The following is an 18044-nucleotide window of genomic DNA, read 5'->3' on the forward strand; positions in this document are numbered from 1 at the left end:
TTAAAAAGCTGGTTAAAACAGTAAGTCCATATCAGGTCAATATAAAATGCTTATGTAGGGATTTCATTGCTCTTATAAATCTGACTAGTTAAAAAATAAACACAGATGCTTGTTTGTGCCATCCTGCGCCATACTGCAGTGTAGTATTTCTGCCTGTAGACATTTCTAAAGTATTGCCTGGAACACCGCAATATTTGCAGGTGTTCTTCTTTATCGTCTGTTTTGGAAATATTTTAAAATTTGCACCACACTGATATCCAAGAGCAGGCAGGGATTGTTTTCCAATTAGTATAGCCACATTTGCTGTTGAACTAACAGCAGTGTGTGTTCGTTCTTTCTCCTGTCATACTACACCAGCTTTGATGTAATTGCTTTTTTCTTTTGGATGTAATTGCGATGTATTTTAGATTTATGGTTGCACAGACTGTTCTTCAGCAATTTCATATTTACTAATTGCTTGCGGAATTTTTCTTCACTTCTCAGCTGTTTGGCACAGAATCACACTAAATAAGTTCACTTTAATAGAAAATAGTTCTTCAATCTGAAATGCTTGGCTAAACATAGATCATACTTTTGCTTCTCATCGTACTCTGAAAATAATATGCAGTTTATTTCCGCATTTGAAAACAAGTTCCTTTATGTCGTTAAAAAGATGTTCACCAGCTGGATTGCATGTGCAAGTCTCAATTTTGCAAAGTCTCTGAGCCAAAAAAAAAAAAAAAAAAAAAAAAGAAAAAAGAAATTATGAGGCTGGTCTATGTGTAGCCTAAGAACACAGGGAAATGGAAGAGTTTCAGAATTAATCCCCAGTCCTGCAGGCACTTAAGCACATGGTTAATTGTAGGTGTTTGCCTAGTCCTTTTGATTTCTCTGGGTGAAGCACATGCTTGAGCAGGTTTTCAGGAGCGATCCCAAAGTGCAGAGAAGACCGCAATATTGTTTTGTTTTCCCTAAGTAGTAAAAATGTCTGCACTTTATTTAGTAGCGTAATTTGCATACCCTTCTAAGTAACTGTACAGGAATCACTGAGCTGTTGGTGTTTGGCAAGTGTGGAATGCCGTAAATTGCAAGCCAACATAAAATATGGCCCATTTAGCAAAAAATTCTCAGAAGTACAAAGGAAACCTCATTTTGCAAAATCTCCCCACCACAACAGAAATTAGAATAAAACTGGTAATAAAACATCAGAAATCCTGAAAGACACCAAGCGAGGGGAAATTTTCTTCCTTCCCATGGCTTCCTCTGCACCAGTATATCGGTACTCATTTTTCTCTACTCCTTTGCTTCATTTAAATAATATCAGGCACATCTTCAGTGTAGTTTTACCGTAAGTACATCATGAATCAGAACTAATTTTAGGGCTGGTCTGATCTTCCTTGTATCTCACGCTGCATATATGCATTTCTGACCTGCCCAGGCTTTGGTGCGAGCAGCTGCACCATCACTCACCAGGCAGGAGCTGGGTTTCGTTGAGGTTGATTTTGTCAAGCACATATTTCTTATTTTACATGGAATTCATTAGCAAGTCCTTTACTGTTTGGAGGCTTTAGCTGTTTGGGCCTCAGACCGTAATCAGAGTAATTAGCACTTAATTCTTGAATCCTGATCTTGCTCTTGGCCGCGCAGCACTTTCCACACGTGCACACGGTTGGGTCAGCGGCAGCATGGGGGAAAAGAGGGGAACAGTGGAGAAAAGTTGGGAGAAGCATACCCAGGGAGAAACGAATTCTGTCCAAATGTTTGTATCAATTTGTGTGTGTACAGGGACATGGCTGGGTGCACAACGTGTGCATGTGGAAGCGTTGTGACAGAACTGGTGACAAAAAAAGTGGCCCAGGATGGGCTGGAGTGGAGAGTTCAAATTGTTTCCCTTAGAAGCAAAAGTGTTTCGGTGGTGACTGTACAAAGTGAGCACCTCCTCAAAATTCAACCTTTCTTCAGTGGTTACCTGATTCATATAAAAGTGCCACCATTATTGATTTGCACTTTTTTTGTATTTACTTCCTAAGGCAAAATTCTACTTCGTGTGCCCTCTTACAGCTTATTGGTGATCCTCCTAAACTGGAGGATGCTCAACCTCAAAATCTGTGTTTTTTCCTTGATGTTGCACAGCCCTGAGCGTACTTGGTGCACTTTGGTTTGTACACACCAGAGATAAACCAAAACAAATCATAAATCAACGCCATGCATCCAAAGTAATCTCTTTTTACTTTGCAACGCGCATCTTCAAAAGAGCAATTTTATGTGCAGTCTTTTCTGAGCCTCTTGATGTGGTACTGAATCGTCGGTTTTATTGTGGGATCTTTTTGTTATTTAAGAATTGCTGTAATTTTATTTTGCAGCTGCTAGTTGCAACTCTGTTAAAAAAATGTAATACAAGAGATTCTGTCAGGACATCATATGGCTAAACAAAATTTTTCAAAATCTCTTTAGAGTGTTGTCGTTTACTAAAAATGTGGGTTAAAAAAAAAAAAGAGAGAGAGAGAGAGAAATAACATTAATTAAATATATGAAACCATTTAAAGTGTACCTATAGAAATTAAAACTTCAAAATGTCTCTATCTGTAGGAAAACAGGGAAGTGAATTGTTATCTTGGTTACACCTTCCTTCGGTGAGCGAGGCCTGGTGAATGTGTCGCGGACAAACACAGAATTTTTCCATGGCCTGTCCGAGGTTTGGGTCTGGAAGGACAGCGTTAGGTGTCCCCTGGGGCTGGGAACTTGGCTGATGATGCCCAGATCTGATGCCCAGTCGAAGCGGGGCCCAGCTTCGTGGCGGCACGGCCCAGCTGTGCCATGTTGGTGTGACAGGCCGCCCCGAGGCCACCGCGCCGTGAGGAGGGAGCAGGCCGTGCACGGGGCATCATCACGTGCATTTGAGCTCCCCAAGACAGGACACCAATTAACCTTGGGTGATGGCAAACGCATGCAGGCACAGACGGGCTTTCCGCTATCAGCAGCCTGTTGCCATGAGGAGCAAGCAGCCCTCGTGGCCCTGGCCCATTATTTAAATCTCTTTTTTTTTTTTTAATTCCCCTATTAAATCAAAGAACAGTCACACTCGAATCTTCCTGAAGCCCAAACTATGTTTGCTGCTGTGAAAATGCCAGACACTAGTAATCGGAGAAGCCGATAAAGGTCCTCCCCATCCTCCCCCCCCCCCCCCCCACCCCAATTTGGCTATTCTGAACTGAGAAGAAAAGCCTCATCTCTAGTCACAGCGATTCAAGCCATGGTGGAGCTCTGAGTGAACCAAAACAACGGGGTCAAACGTGGTTGAAAGAACACGGTGGGGTAAATAAAAGGTCATTTTTTTTTATTTTTTTTTTTTACGTTTAGTGCTGGTGGGAGGAGAAAGTTTGGTTAACTATTTAACCTGTGATAGCCTTTCATCATTTTATGGCTTAGGGGTCCGTGATTTTAAGCCTTTGTCAGTAAGTTACTGGTTTGCTCTCGATCTGTGCCCCAGAAAGGCTCTGGTTTCCAGTTACAGGGCTTACATTGGTTTACTGGAGATAGGAAAAATTATAAGTAGCAGCTGAAGACACACGTTTCCCTAAAACAACTCGCCAGCAACTTTTGCTGTGATACTCAATGTTTAAGCACTGCACTGCTTTCCTCTACTGACTCTTCTCCGTGTCACAGTTGTGTTCTTTTTTTTTATCAGTGGGGCTCTCCTTCCCTGTGTTATTTATCTCTGTTTTTGGGGTATAAAGCTGTGTCCTGCCAGCTGGAGCGAGCGCTGGCCCAGGGTCCTTGGCAATCCCCCTCTGCACCTCTGCCTGCTCTGGGGTCTCCTGCAGCAGCTGCTCCCTGACCCAGTCGGCCCCTTCGGAGAGCTGGAGCACGCATTGCAGAGGGTACGACTTGTCCTTTGCTGAGGGTTTCTCAGCACTTCTCTGCCCCCCTTCCCCATCACTGGATCCCTCATGACTTTGTGCAAATGCCCAGGTTTATTTTTTTCTCCTTCTGGAGAGCTGAGAGAGAGGATCCTGCTCCCGTCGTGGCTCCTGGCATCTCACACCTGTATAACTCCATCAGCTTCAGGGGCATTAATCTCGGCGGTACATCGCTGTGAGATCATATCGGCCTTGTTGGGGACTTTAAAAGCAGACAATGCCTCTTTCAAGGCGCTTTGACTCATCAGCAAAGCTGCTTTTCAAAAGCCCTAAACCACGAGACCTGCTCGCCCCTGTTTGCCGGAGCAAGGGGCTGCTGCCTTGCCGCTAAGGAGGGAGAAAGTGGATTTTTAGGTTTGAAGGATTTCTCAACTTTTTTATTTTTTTTTCTTTTCTTTGGAGCATCAGGGAAATGACCTTAGTGGTTTGGGAACAAAGGAAGAAATCAAAATGTAAAGCAGAGCATTTGATATGTTGAAAAGCCGCAGTTTTTATTTTAGCATAATTGGATCACTGCTAGTAGCAGTTGTTGGGTAAAGCACCTTAGCGAAGTTCTGGCTTTATTCAGAAGTAAATATCATATGTCTTCTCTTTTAACATAAGCCTTTTTTTTTTTTTTTTTCCAACAAAAGCAAAACTTACCAGTTTACCTTGAATTTCTTTCCCCTAGGAAAGCGCCAGGCTTTCGGAGCCCCGTATTCTGGCCGCAAAGCTGGTGAAACCATCTTTTGTTTTCCGCCCGAGAAAACGTTAGCATTTTTTCACATGTTAACTTTTCAACAATTGCGGGGAATTTGTTTTTCTTTAAAAGTGCGGTCCTTTTCTTTTTCCTCCCCTTTTCTCTCTTCTTGATATTTTTATTTCCCTTTTATATGGAGACTTGTAGATTTTGTCACTTCAAACGTTAGCTGTTCCTCCTCTTTTCTTCTGCTTTACAATACACACTAGGAGATTTTTTTTTTGCATATTCCTCCCCTTTCTCTGTGAGATATTGTCGTTGACCAAATTTAAAACACTACAGTATTTAGAATCCCCGCGGTGCCATTTGAAGTATTTGGACCTGGAAAATGCCCCAAGCAATAACTACCTGAATTGCTTTTAATTACACAATATAGCTGCATCATTTTACTTCAGATTCTTTTTGATTGATGCTGTAAGGCAATTGTAACCATGGATGATGGGATTAAGTGCCTCTTGAAGTGACTTTAGCTTCTTGTGGGAACAAAGGGAAAGAAGAGAACACTTAGTCCCTTTTGGAGTGAACAGCCTTTTTTCACTTGCTATATAAAGAAATACAATTAACAAACATTATCCCCAGAGGTGAATTGAAATGTACATGCAGACAATAACTGCTCTTGACTGCAATTAGACATATATGATCCGAGGTATTTTGGCCATTCATTAGTGCTAATTGTTTGAGAAACAAGCCCACAGAACAAATGATTAAAATGTTAGTGCCATAACCAGGATTATTAGCATGTGTGATAAAATGCATGCGCTGCAGCTGTACCAATAAAACTCTCGGGAAAGTCGCTTTGATTTGACGAATGCTTAGCTCGGTTGTGAGCTGGTCGTATTTGCACAAGGCCTGCTGATGTTTATAACAAACAACTTCCAGCTTCTTTCCTTAATTAGAAAGAATTACTATGCAAATTGGGGTGCTGTGTAATTTCCCCACAACTTGCCTTTGTCTTTGGTCAATTATTTGTGCGTGTTTGGGAGCTACTCCCTAGTAAATCAGACATAGTAAAGCCGTTATATTTAATTTCTTATCTTTATTTTTATTTTCTCACACATCAGACAATTAGCTCGGAGGAGATTTTGAGATGTTAGCTGTGTTGTGTTCAGTGGGCTCTTAGATCTTGGGTCACTTCTGTCCTTCTGCAACCCTACCTTGCTGGATATCTGGGATTGTGGTTATTTACCAGTTACAGCTCAAAAATGCACAGTGTGGAAATTTTCCTGTTTTTTTCATGGTTTTCGTTCAAATGCCTAAGTACGATCTTTAGAAAATTTTTGGCAACACTGTGCCAAGTGTTTTAGAAGTAGAGATTTGGCCTATCAAGTGATGGATATTTTTCCATGTGTTGGGCACGTGATGGTGTAGGGTCTCTTCTAGGATGACTCGATCTAGCAAACAAACATAGAGCAGAGGCTCAAGTTAAAGTGCTGATCCTGAAAATAACTGATGGGAGCACTTTACTTCCTGAGCTATAGGTTGCTGGCTCCAACGAGACGGCACAGGTGCATACAGTTCAGTAAATGTGTGAGCTCGAGCAATGCTGGAATATGAAAATGCAGTATGCATCAGGGAAATCTCTGTAATTTTCAGTAGTTTCACTGGTTGCTGTCCCGCTGTAGGGCTGCCATTGCAAAGTGCAGCGCCTCTTAGGGATCGGAACGGTTTTGTTTTCTCCTTCCTGAGGATGAGCTGTTTGCTCTTAGGTGAAACTGTTCTCAGAGGATTGAGAGTAACTTTAATTTGCTAGCGACTTTTACATATTTGATGAAGACTTTAGTAGAGTGCTCTGTTTGCTGAAGAAATTTACTTTCAGTTCCAAGGCCCACAAACATTCGGCATGCTGCTGGATGCTGTGAATGAGAAGCTGCAGTAAAACAATTTAATGAGCATTACCCAATAGCCTAGTCCTCATTTTAACGTGCAGTGCTTAAAGGAAGAAACGTTGTCTTAGCAAATTCACTTGGCTTATGTCCATGTGTTTAGTTTTAGGCACAGTCAAGCTAGTTTGAATCATTAAAATACTTGCAGTCAGGAAACATATGCAAGATTTTCTTCCTCTTTACAGCATGGGGTTAATGATGTAACTGAGATTGCAGTGCTGTTCCCTAACACTTCCCCCCCCCAAAAAAAAAAAAAAAATAGTAACCACACTGGGGATGTTTTCACTCTTTCAAAATAAAAAAAGAAGTCAGAATAATCCTGATAGTGTTTGCTATCAGAATAGCTAACTGTTAGTATGCTGGGTTTTGCCACTCTCAGTTTCCAAAACGTCCATGGGCAAATGGACTTCTTAATACAGGTGCTTCTTACTCCGCAATTCGTTCATTGTAGAACACAAGATATGACTAGGCAAGGCAAATGTGCAGTGAGAACAGGGTTTTAAAATAATATTTGGGAAAAGAATAGCACCTGAAAATGTTTGTTGCAGCCACACGTAGGTATCCTTGATGAAGAGTCTCGTTTTACACTCGCATTTCTAGAGCTCTTTGTTTCGAAAGGAGAAGATGCTGTGTTGGGCAGCTGACAGCAATTCCTCATGGTCCAAATGACCTTAATTTTTGGTCACACCTCTTGAAAAAATTAGTACTTCTTTACTAAAATGTTTCATAAGACTAATAATTTGACAAATTGATGTATTTTTATAATAATCTGTGTCCTGAGAATCCTGAATTTTGGGCCCATGGGGCTGCAAAGCCGAGAAGGAGATACCAGCAATCACCAGGTGGTAGCATCGTGGATTAAATCTACTAGTTCTTGAGGGGAGGCCACACCGCTGCCCCATCTAAATAGAAGATCACAGACCTTAAAGGTGACACCTGACTGAACCTGCTCTGTGGACACTGAGGGTTTCACCTACGTGATGCTCTGTGCCATTGTGCATGGTGCTTGGAGCAGAGTGGCCTCCATGGGGCTTGCAGCAGTGAAGGGGAAACTGGATGGTCCAACAGCCCTTGGAGAAATCCTGGGAAATGTGTGTGTGACAGGAGATATGTCCCCTCGGTGTGCTCTGAGATGATGGTTTCAGCCACTTTCATCAAGTTTGGGTTGGTGGGAGGCAGACAGTAAGAGTGCTCCAGCGGCTGCTTGTCTGTAGGCCATAGTTAACTATTAATGGACTGAGCTCTTTGGCTCCTTTGTGCTTCCAGCACTACAGGGTTGAAGCCATCAGAGAAAAAGAATGGAAACTAATCACTTTTGTCCCCTCATCTATGTTTAGTGAAGGACTGCGGACTTCTTTGCTGACCTCTGTGTCACACTGAAGAAAGACCCTCCTCTTTCCATTTGAGATAAACCACTCTTCCACCTCCTCTGTGCTCTCCCAAAGAGTACTGCTACAAGAAAATGGGATTAAGTGGATTTAACTAGCAGCCACTTGAGTTGCCTCAAGTTGTGTTATCATCCCCACTTCAATACATGGCAGGGGACGTGAAGTGTTTTGTGGGAGAGGGGCAAGGATGCTACTTAGGAGACTCAGCACATGGCTCCTGGTATTGAGTGTCAGGACCTCCACAGCCCAAGTCTTGGAGCTGTTGCAGTTGGAGATGAGGATTTATTAGCAAGGGTAGCACTGCTGTTTGTAATAAATAGTGCATCATTTCTCTTGAACAGCAAAGCTGCCCCCTTGCTTAGGGTGAATTAAGCATTACCAGACGTACTACAAAGAAGAAGTCAGTGTTGGGTTTTTATGGGCTCATAAAATGGGTCCACCCAGGACATTGCAGGGACCTGGCACAGGAGATGGTTGAATAGTTGTCCTTTTCTGCTTAGTTTACTGAGTTAAAATGTGATAAAAGATGCCTTCAAATTTTTAACCCAAGACCTATACTCATCTTTCAGGGTGCCAGGCCTAGGGGAAGAGCGGATGCTTCAGCGAGGTTAGCTTAGAAAAGCAAGTATCAAAGCGGTCTGTCAGCAGCACATCATGTTGGCTCCAATTTCGATTGACTGAACTCATTTCCAGGCGTCAGAGAGGGTTAGTCGTGCCCACTGTGAAGGGAAGCCATGTGCGCACGTAGCCGTGTGTCATCCAAATGTAGCAACTTGGGCAATATTATTAAGAGGGGCATGGGAGAATGCACGGGTCCCTGACATGATGTGATAATGACATATTCAGTGCGGTGCTAGAAAAGCTTTGCATTATTCAAAGTGCTGAATAATATACATGATAATGCGTAATGGTGTTATGTGGTGGGATTATTTTGTGGTGGAAGTGACTTGTGCTCTGGATACGAAGGAAAATTGTATTATTTTGTCCTCGTTTTTGATGTAGCAGAATAGGCCTGGGGGGTACACTGTGAAATGGGTGGGAACAGGAACAGGCAAGGGCTTTTTTTGGAAGGCCAAGAAACACAGTGGCACCGTCTGCAATTTATTTCTCTGTGCTTGTAATTATGGAGCAAGGCGAGCTCCCTACTGCACTCGAGGGCAGCCTCCCCCGGCAGCCCCACTGCCTCCCGGCCCACCAGCCCTGCATCTGAGGTGGGTTGGCTGCTCCCTCACCAGGAGCCACCAGTGCAGGGTGGAGACCTCAGCAAACCTGATGACTCTAGACCATAATGATGCAACCCACTCAAGCCCTGTGGTGCCACGGCCTCACACTTGCACCCAAGTGTAGTGCACGAAGTGTTTATAAATGCTAAAAGCTGCCATGGCCAACAGCCTGCTGATGATGCTGGTGAGCTCAGGAGCTCTGTCAATCAAGGGCTGTGCTGTGGGTCTGAAGGCTTCACAGAGGACACATCGGGATTAGTGAGGTTGCACATTACGTGGGGTTTTCATTCCTGGCTGTTCTCTTGTTTCCCTCTCCAACCATTTTGCTTATTTAAAATTTGCATGCAAATACGGTTGTTGAAATAATGCTAAGGTTGCAAAACCAACCTTGCAAAGCGGTGTTTGTTTTAACCAACACCCCTGCTTCATTCACAGCATGCCATCTAGCTTCTGGAGCACACGTGGCAGATAGCAGCCTCCTTGCTAAAGCAGCCCTGATCTGTTCCCCAGCATAGCCTCCAGCCTATAGAAGAGTTGTGACAGAAGGGGAGAAAAAACAAAAGCCTTTCTGTATTTAGTATTTGTCACAGTGCACAGAACAGGCAGCGTAATTAAGCCTACACGGATAATCTCAGACCTGGCATTTCTTCAGTTATGGGTGTTAAAGTTTGCAACTTCTGTTGAACATAGTGATTTGGGGGCTTTATACTGTAATTAACTGAAATACTGATATCTCCCTACCTTAGATCTTCCTGAGAAATAAAAACAAACTGACACTATTAATGTAGGAAAGTTTCTCTTTTTAAAATATAGTCAATTATTCCTTGAAGCATTGTAGTCAAGAGTCTGATTTCACCATATCCTTCACAGGCTGAATTCTCCTCTGCCAGCTGGTGTTCCCAAGCTCAGTTACCACTTAGCATCATCTCACAAGTATGTTCCCAGGCGAGCTGTGCTGTACGTACCTGCGGATGATGAAAAAAAGATACGAAAAATCCCATCGCTAAACGTCGATTGTGCGGTGCTGGACTGTGAAGATGGCGTGGCTCTGAACAGAAAGGTAATTAAAAATTATCTGTGCAATACAATCAGCGCTAAACAGAATGTGTGGAAAAACATCACCTTTGCCTTGGGGAAGTGGCAACCAGAGAGACAGAGATAAATCTTAAGATACACAAAGTAAAGTCAAAGTGATAGGCTTTGTGGAGTTAGTTCACAGTCACCAAGTTGGGATTTTGTGGTTGAAACAAAAGCATCTTCAGATTGTGAGCAAAAGAGTATGGGTTTGGGCTTGAGCCTGTGGGTGTTTAGAAAGATTTACTTGTTGAGATTTTCAGTAGAAATGCCAGTAGGGATGTTTCTGAAGGAAGGAGTAGTTAGAACCCAAGTGCACCAGCATTTGGAGGGCGTTTTAGATTGAAGGTGCCGCAAGAAAGCAGTCAGAGAGCAGAGTGAGAAATGGATGTATACATGTACCAGTGCTAAGTTTTTGTTGATGTTAAGTTCTGAAAGAGAGAATGAACTAAATATGCGTTCAGATATACTTGCTAGCAATTTTTGTTTTTAATATCTCAAAGTAACCATTTCCTTTTAAAATGTTTCACATCTTAAAGCATGTATATCAGAAACTGGTTTGAATGTTTCATAGTGAAAAATATTTCTGAACTGGAACATCAGTTGGCCATAACATCATCTTCATATTTATAAGCTTTCCTGTTCGTTTTACAGAGCCTCAAACAACAGCAAGTGCTGTTTAGGGTTTGAGTATGAACGTGTTGTCCAGGAAGTTATGAAAATAGGTTTGAAAATTTTCCCATGTAATCTCAAAACTGTGTATGAAATTTTATTGTTTTCTGTTTTTTTGGGGGGGGATTTAATTTAATTTAATTTAATTTAATTTAATTCCAGAAGGACTCAATTTAATAGTGCTCTCGTTAACCTTCAGGTCTTTACTTGTATGTCAGAAAGAAAAAGTTTATGGAGTTTTTGTATATTTATTTTAGTTCTGTAAAGTGAAAATAGCATAGCTGAATGTTCATGCATACTGTTGAAGACAGTTGGAAAACATTTTCCAGTTGCTAAAATTCTGTGTGGGAGACTATAATTATATTTGCTGTCACAGTGAATTAGTATTGTTTAGTTCATACCTGGGAGGCTGCTGCTGTTAGATGACACAAGACACAATTGCGTGTTAAAATATTGCATTTTTAGGTTCAGCTTAATTGTATAAAACAAATCATTTAAAGCAGAAGCATCTATTTGTTACATAGGATGACAGCAAACCAAAATTTCTATGATCAAGGTGACAAAGTTGATGGTAGCAGTTTGTAAAGGGTGTTAAAATTCTAGCTCTGTTGGAGTGAAGGAGAGTTGTGCCACTGGGTATAAGATTTCAAAAAAATTAGGAGAAAATTATGTAATACAAACTGGAGATGACAGATGAGCCCCTGACTGAGCTTAAATGCAAACAAGAAGCAGATAGGAGGTAGAAGTGGAGGCAGGCTACCAACGAGCGACACAGAAGTGTTGTATGGGCACGTAGGGACAGAAGGAGGAAGGTCAAAGCTTGGCTGGGATCTAAACTGGTGAGGCCTGACCAAGAATGGCTACCACAACTATGTCAAGTAGCAAAAAGGAGAAGAGGAGAAGAAAGACTGGGGTAGTATGAACCCACTCCTCCATGAAACCTTCGGCTTTACTGTCAGTCTGCTCCCAAGGCTAAAAGGGCATTTCCAAAAAGCAAAGTTTGGGGAAGGAGCCACAGTAGAGGAGGATGAAGTCAGTGTCCAGTTGAATAAGATGGTCCATGGGACCAGACAGGCCGCACTGGAAGCTGCTGAGGGATCTGGCTCGTGTCACCCTGAAGCTGCTGTCTCTCACCTTTGAAAGGCCATGGTGACTGGGGGAGGTTCCTGGTGCCTGGAGAAAGGCAAATAATGCTGCAGCCATCTTCAGAAAGGTTAGGAAGGAGGAACCAGAGGCCCATCAGCCTCACAGTCGTGGCTGGGAAAGTGATAGCACTGGTTTTCATGGAAGATATTTCAGAGTGCCCGAGGCCATAGCCAGAATGGACTGATCAGGAACAAATAATGGCTTAACAAACCCAATTGCTTTCTCTGAATAAATGATTTAACATCTTTGAGTATTAGAGAGAAATGGATGTCTACCTTAACTTTAGCAAGGCTTTTGATGGGTTTTATGATAATATCCTGGTAGTCAGCCTGAGGAGAAATGGACTGGGTGGAAACACTGTAGGGTGGGTGGCAGTTTGGCTGTGGTGCATGTTGCATGTATTTTGCATTGCCCACTCTGGGACCCGTACTGTCTATGTTCTTCATTAACAACCTCATTGATGGGAGGGAGTGCACTCTCACCACGTTCATGATGACACCAAACTGGGGAGATATAGGAAAACATTCTTCCCTCTGCAGGTAGTCAAATACTTGAAGAGGGTTTCCAGAACAGTGCTTCCTCCTCCCTCTACATGTGAGGGTATTCACACGTTGAAAGGCCCTAAGCAGACTGGTATAGAGCTGAAGTTAGCCCTGCTTTGAGAAGGAGGATGGACAAGGTGGTCTCCTGAGGTCCCTTCCAGCCTGAATTAGTCTGTGTGATTGTATGATCTAGTAGCAAAGTATAATTCAAACTGATTGGAAGACCGAATTTCATTTTTAGATCTGCCAGAGATACTCAGGAAGACTTTGAGGATTAGGTTCTGTGAATGTAAAGCTGAAATTATTACTGCTCTTGCTGCTTAATTTATTAATGTTTCTGAGGTGTTTGGAGACTTCGTGTGAAAGATATGTCAAGAATATGCACTGAAATACAGTATTCACTGGCCCATTGCAAATGGGTCATCTGAAACTGAGGACAAAACACCAGGAAACACGGCAACATTGAGTTTGTCCTTTAATTCGTTATTCTTACAACAAATACTACTGATGAATGTTGCTATTTATTGCCATGTTTTATATCAATAAAAATTCTACTTATGGATTTTCTTGCTGGTGAAATGTTGGGTTTTTGGGAAATCAGAACCTGGTTGAAGATTCACAGTATCTTGCATCAAATTTATCTGCTTACACAGACCTTCACTTGCATCAAGTCCAAGCAGCAGAAACCCTTCCATCCTGCAACAAGAAACTCCCAAAGAGAAAAAATGTCATCTTTTAAAGGTAAACAAGGTGAAGAAGTGGCTAAAACGCAAAGTTATAGTGTGAAGAGTACTAAGCCTGGAAGGAGAGTGAGAGTTGATCTGCTGTGAGTAGAACATGTGGGATGTTTGCAAGGCCTTTTGGACTAGACAGGGCTGTAAGGAGGTCTTCAAAATTTTGGAATAAGAAACTTGATAAGAAAATATCCCAGTGTTGCTGAAAATTTCGGCCTTCTTTTGCAAAGTTAGCTTTAGCCTTGCTAAACTTAGCCCATGTTGACTTCAAATCCTGGCATGGTGCTCCATACAATGGTTTTAGAGGTTCAGATGTATAACATCACATGGTGTGGACTGGCAGCTGCCTCCCCAGGTGTCTGGCTATGTAGGATTTTGGGAATTTCTACACGATATAGTTGTTTTTTGGTTGAGAGTTTGGTGGGGGAAGGACTTGAATACTGCTAAAGGGAAATCACTGTCCCTGAGCTATTGTTCACAGCTGAATATAGGAGCTCATCCCCACTAATGTGTGCATAAAGTTTCTTCAGTGTTGCTGTCCATTTTAAAGAAATGGCTCAGTGGGCAATATTATTGAGCAGTTCAAATAGAAATCCTAAAACTATTAAATTAGAGATAATACAGATTGCAGCATTGATATATTGCAAGTGCATCACACTGTAGAGACTTATGGCGAAATGGTACAAAATGGTAGATACCCATTTTAGTTCTTTGCAGGAGAAGGCCTGAATATTCTTCTATTATAGTTACAATAAAAAAAAAAAAAGACAGAATAGATGGCTGTATCAGGTACTTGACCATGTCATACAAGCCAGTAGGTTGAATTGTATGTTATGCCATTGAAAGGTCTCTGTGTAGCAGCTGAGCTGTGAGAAAATATCTCGAGGGCTCTCAGCCAAGTGATCACTCCCTGGTGTAGTTTTCTCTGCAGAGCTGCCTTACTCACAGTGCTGCCATGCCAGGTGAACCTGTTATCAAGTGGAAAAGTTTCCTCCTGGTGCAGAAAGGAAGATTTCTGTGCCAGTGCTTTAATTTCCCAAAGGCAGAGTGGGCCAAGCTTTCCTCGTTAGTTCTGCAGGGTTCAGGTTGCCACCCTTACGCAAATGTTTTCTAGAGCAGCATTTTTTTTCAGCAGGATCTTGTCTTTGGTGCTGCTCTTCTTCAGAGCATCCAGGGAATGTCAGCTGCTGGGTCAGCCTAAAAAGAGACCAGTCAGAGCTGCTACTTGACTGTTTTTGGCTCTTTCTGAGCCATTGATAAGTTTTGGAGCATTTTGATGCCTCTAGATCAATGCTATTAGTGGCTTTATCTTCACTGAAGTCAATTGAATAACTGAGATATACAGAGCCTTACTCCGTAGGCTTACTCTTACTATTTCTTGTGCTCCTTCAGGCCAGCCAAGGCACAGTCCCTTCTGCCAAAAATAACCCTTGAAAATCATCTCAGGAAAATTTTTAAGGGGCTACAATTCACTTTTCTTTCACTGGGGAATGCCAGTGTTATGATTAGGAATCAAAACAAAACCCCATGTTTCCCCCCATGTCCAATTTTCACTATGAGGTAATTGTTCTTACAAAATACTTACTTAAAGTCTGTCAAAATACTTATTTTATGTAAAATCCAGAAAACTTCATTCCAATTTCGACTTCTGTAAAATACTGTAGAACAAATAAGTTTTAAAACTAAAAGTCATTTCCGAATGAGAACCGAAGGGTTCTTGTCTGAATATGTTGAACTACAATGTTTCTGTACTATCACACCTGTTTTTTCCTTAGCAAGGCAATACCTCTCTCTGTCCTTCTGCTCAAAGTGATGAGACCAGTTTAAACATCAGTCTTGATCTCATGGTCCCTGAAAATACATTTCTGAGGCATCCCAGAGCCCCAGGAATGTGTATTTAGCCAAGAGCATATTCCACATCATCAGGTAGAAAGGTGTTGCAGGAAAGAAAAACTAATGGTTTCAGCAGCGCTGGGAGCTGTGGCGTTTTTTCTGTTTCTGGGTTGCTGGGTTCAGGTTCTTTCTCCACACCTGATACCCCTGTTGGGTATCAAAATCACAGCTTGATTATCTGCACAGAAAGTAAAGCCATATGTGAGTTTTTGCTCGTATTGAGACAGTGGCATCCTGAGCAGTTCAATGATTAGGGAGCGGCCATCAGGAAAATACCCTCCTTTGGTTAAAGCATATTCTCTGTAACCTGGCCTGTGCATGTCTTCTGTGCCCCAAAGGCCTCCCTTCCTCCAGCCTCTGGGTCATGGCTCAGCAGCCTCTGGCTTTATCATTTAATAAGTAGTTTTCCTCTCAATGTTAGTTTTCATTCATATTTGCAAGGATGTTATCCCAGTAGTGGTGTTAGACCTAATTGCCCCACCTAAACTTCATGCCAGGGAATTAAATCCTACCAGCCATGAACAAGCATTTATTTGTCACTTTTTCTCTAATAAAAAATGGCATTCAGAAAGTTAAATTGCTCATGTTTTTTATATCAGAGGTGTAAAAGCAAGCCCTTGAAGTATACATATGGCTGGGAAGCTGCTGCGGAGCCCTCCAACATGAAGCACTTCAGTTAAAATTATGAAGTTGTTGTTCCTCTGGAACTGAAGAGTTCGTCTTCATCCAATAAAAGTTATTAATATTCAGGGCTGCACAGTAAAACGATGGAGGACTGATGAGGGTTTAAGCTCTCCAGCCCTTTCTGCTGTGAGTCACGATCATTTCACTTTGTCTCTTTTTGAAGGAAGCTGCTCTCTCCTCCAGTGCTTGAGCATCAGAAGCTGGGGAAGAGGAAGCCTCAGCTCTGTCCTTTCCTCTCATCCCTGCCTTCAGAGGGCAAGCAGCAGTCCCTGAGCCTTTCTGCTCTCCCTGCAGCCCTCGGCAGTGAGGGGAAGCTCAGTTTGGCTGGTAAGATGGGTAGGGACGGACCTACTTTGGCTTATCAGCAGCACAGCCTCTTAGGGTCATAGCATAAATTTGCTCCTAGTTAATACCTTGTAGCAGCCACTTAAAAGATCATCGCTGTGCTGTGTCATGGAAGAAAAAAAAAAGAAAGAAAAAAAAAAAAAGGAAAGAAAAACAATTAATTCTTTTGAATCATCTGTTTTTAAAAATAGGATTAAAGCCTGACCACTCTTCAGACTGTTCCGTTATGAATAACGCATACGTAAGAGATGACTCTGGGTTCATTACAGTTAAGAGCAGATCATCCGCATGCACGCTGATTTTATGGAGATTTCTCCCCATGAGAATGCCTCCTCCATCGCGCCAGAGATCTGATCCTGGGGTCAGAACAAACAGCACGCCGGAGAGAGAGCATCCTTGCCTACCATTTTCCCCCTAATCTGAGGCCTTCTGACCTTTTTATTCCTTATCACTGATGAGAAGAGGCTCTTGCATGCAAAATAACACTTCAACTAAATTTGAGGGTGGAGATAAATACATAAAGTGGGTCAGCATGGTACACGAAAAAAAAAAAAAATCCTAGGCTTTCCTTAGCAAAATGTGTTTCCTTATTGATCTTATTGAAGGCTTTTGCAGTATCAGTGGAAAAAAGCTGTGGTTGGCTTCCATAAATCTCTAGCTACTTCAATTAAAATCAACAGTTTTCCTGTGTTATGCAATGATAATCTTTTTTATTTTTTTTCCCCTTTTTTAATAAAGCCAAGTTGGTTAGGATTTATCAATGCCGCAGGTATTTCTCCAGGCTCATGGTGAGAATGTTAGCTAGTACTTCATAGGCACAGTTGCATGAAACATTGATAACTAGGTTATTTTACCAGGTCTTTGCTTTATTTATAATAAATTAGTACTGTACCTAATTGTATTCCTCCTACAGGGAGAAGGCTTGCTGATAAAGTGTGTAGAGAATGATTAAATGTACACAGGCGCATAGTAGGGTGACTTGTCTTCAAAAGATGCTCAAAATTAAAATGGGAATGCTGCTTTCCCTGGTGGCTTGCCATTATTAAAAGTCTCAGTAGCATGGGAAATTTCTGCTGTAGGAATTGGGGAGTCCAGAAGTCTCTCTGGTTTATAGTAGGGAAGCTGAACTGTACAGTCAAACTCTGCAAGGCCTTTTTGATCCTTGAAGAGTTCTGATGAATATACATTTTTATGGAAGTTATAAAGTGTTTTCACGCCCTTATTAATCCCACCATGGTCCTGGAAGAACTGCCACTCCTGAGTGGTAGCTTGACAATAAAAGTTCTTGTTCCTATTGTTTTATTCTACAAGCCAATCATCTTCCTTCTATAAAGATATGAGGATTCATAAGTACGATCACAATATTCAGCAATTTTCTTCTTAATGAGCTCAATGGTGCCTGTGTCTCTTCGAGCTGAGCCTTTGAATTGCCAGTTATTTCTTTTCCACTGATTCAGACGTATCCAATTAAGTCTGACTTGGACACGTTCTGATATAACTATTACTGCTGACACAGTGGTGTCTAGAAACGTAGGGAAAATGTCTTGGCTCAGGATTAACAGGAATTTCAGGCAGGGATTTATTAACAGACCTGGGAAAATGTTTTAGAGTACACAGTGCTTGCATGGACTTGGAATTCGTAGCACTTTAAGTCTTCATGTGTACTGTACTGTGTCTTCAGGCACAGCAGCACACCTGGGTACTGAAGGCTAGCTAATTGCAGGGCTGGAGCTCGTGTATTGCTACATATTTCTGTAACATTTCTGGACGGTTTTGCAGTATTTCATGTGTATTCATAAGAGGAGAGGACTGCCTGCACAGC

The 18044-nt window shown here is 42.0% G+C and overlaps 1 protein-coding gene across 1 annotated transcript in view; it reads left to right on the plus strand.

The window, feature by feature from the left end:
- Positions 1-18044, plus strand: part of CLYBL (citramalyl-CoA lyase) — a 155179-nt gene that overhangs the window by 70202 nt on the left and 66933 nt on the right. The window contains exon 2 of the mRNA XM_082752057.1: positions 10003-10192. Coding sequence (XP_082608183.1) covers positions 10003-10192 — 190 coding nt within the window. The remainder of the gene's footprint in view (positions 1-10002; positions 10193-18044) is intronic.

Source organism: Aythya marila, assembly GCF_965140915.1.
Source record: "Aythya marila genome assembly, chromosome: 1".
NCBI classification, from domain to species: domain Eukaryota; kingdom Metazoa; phylum Chordata; class Aves; order Anseriformes; family Anatidae; genus Aythya; species Aythya marila.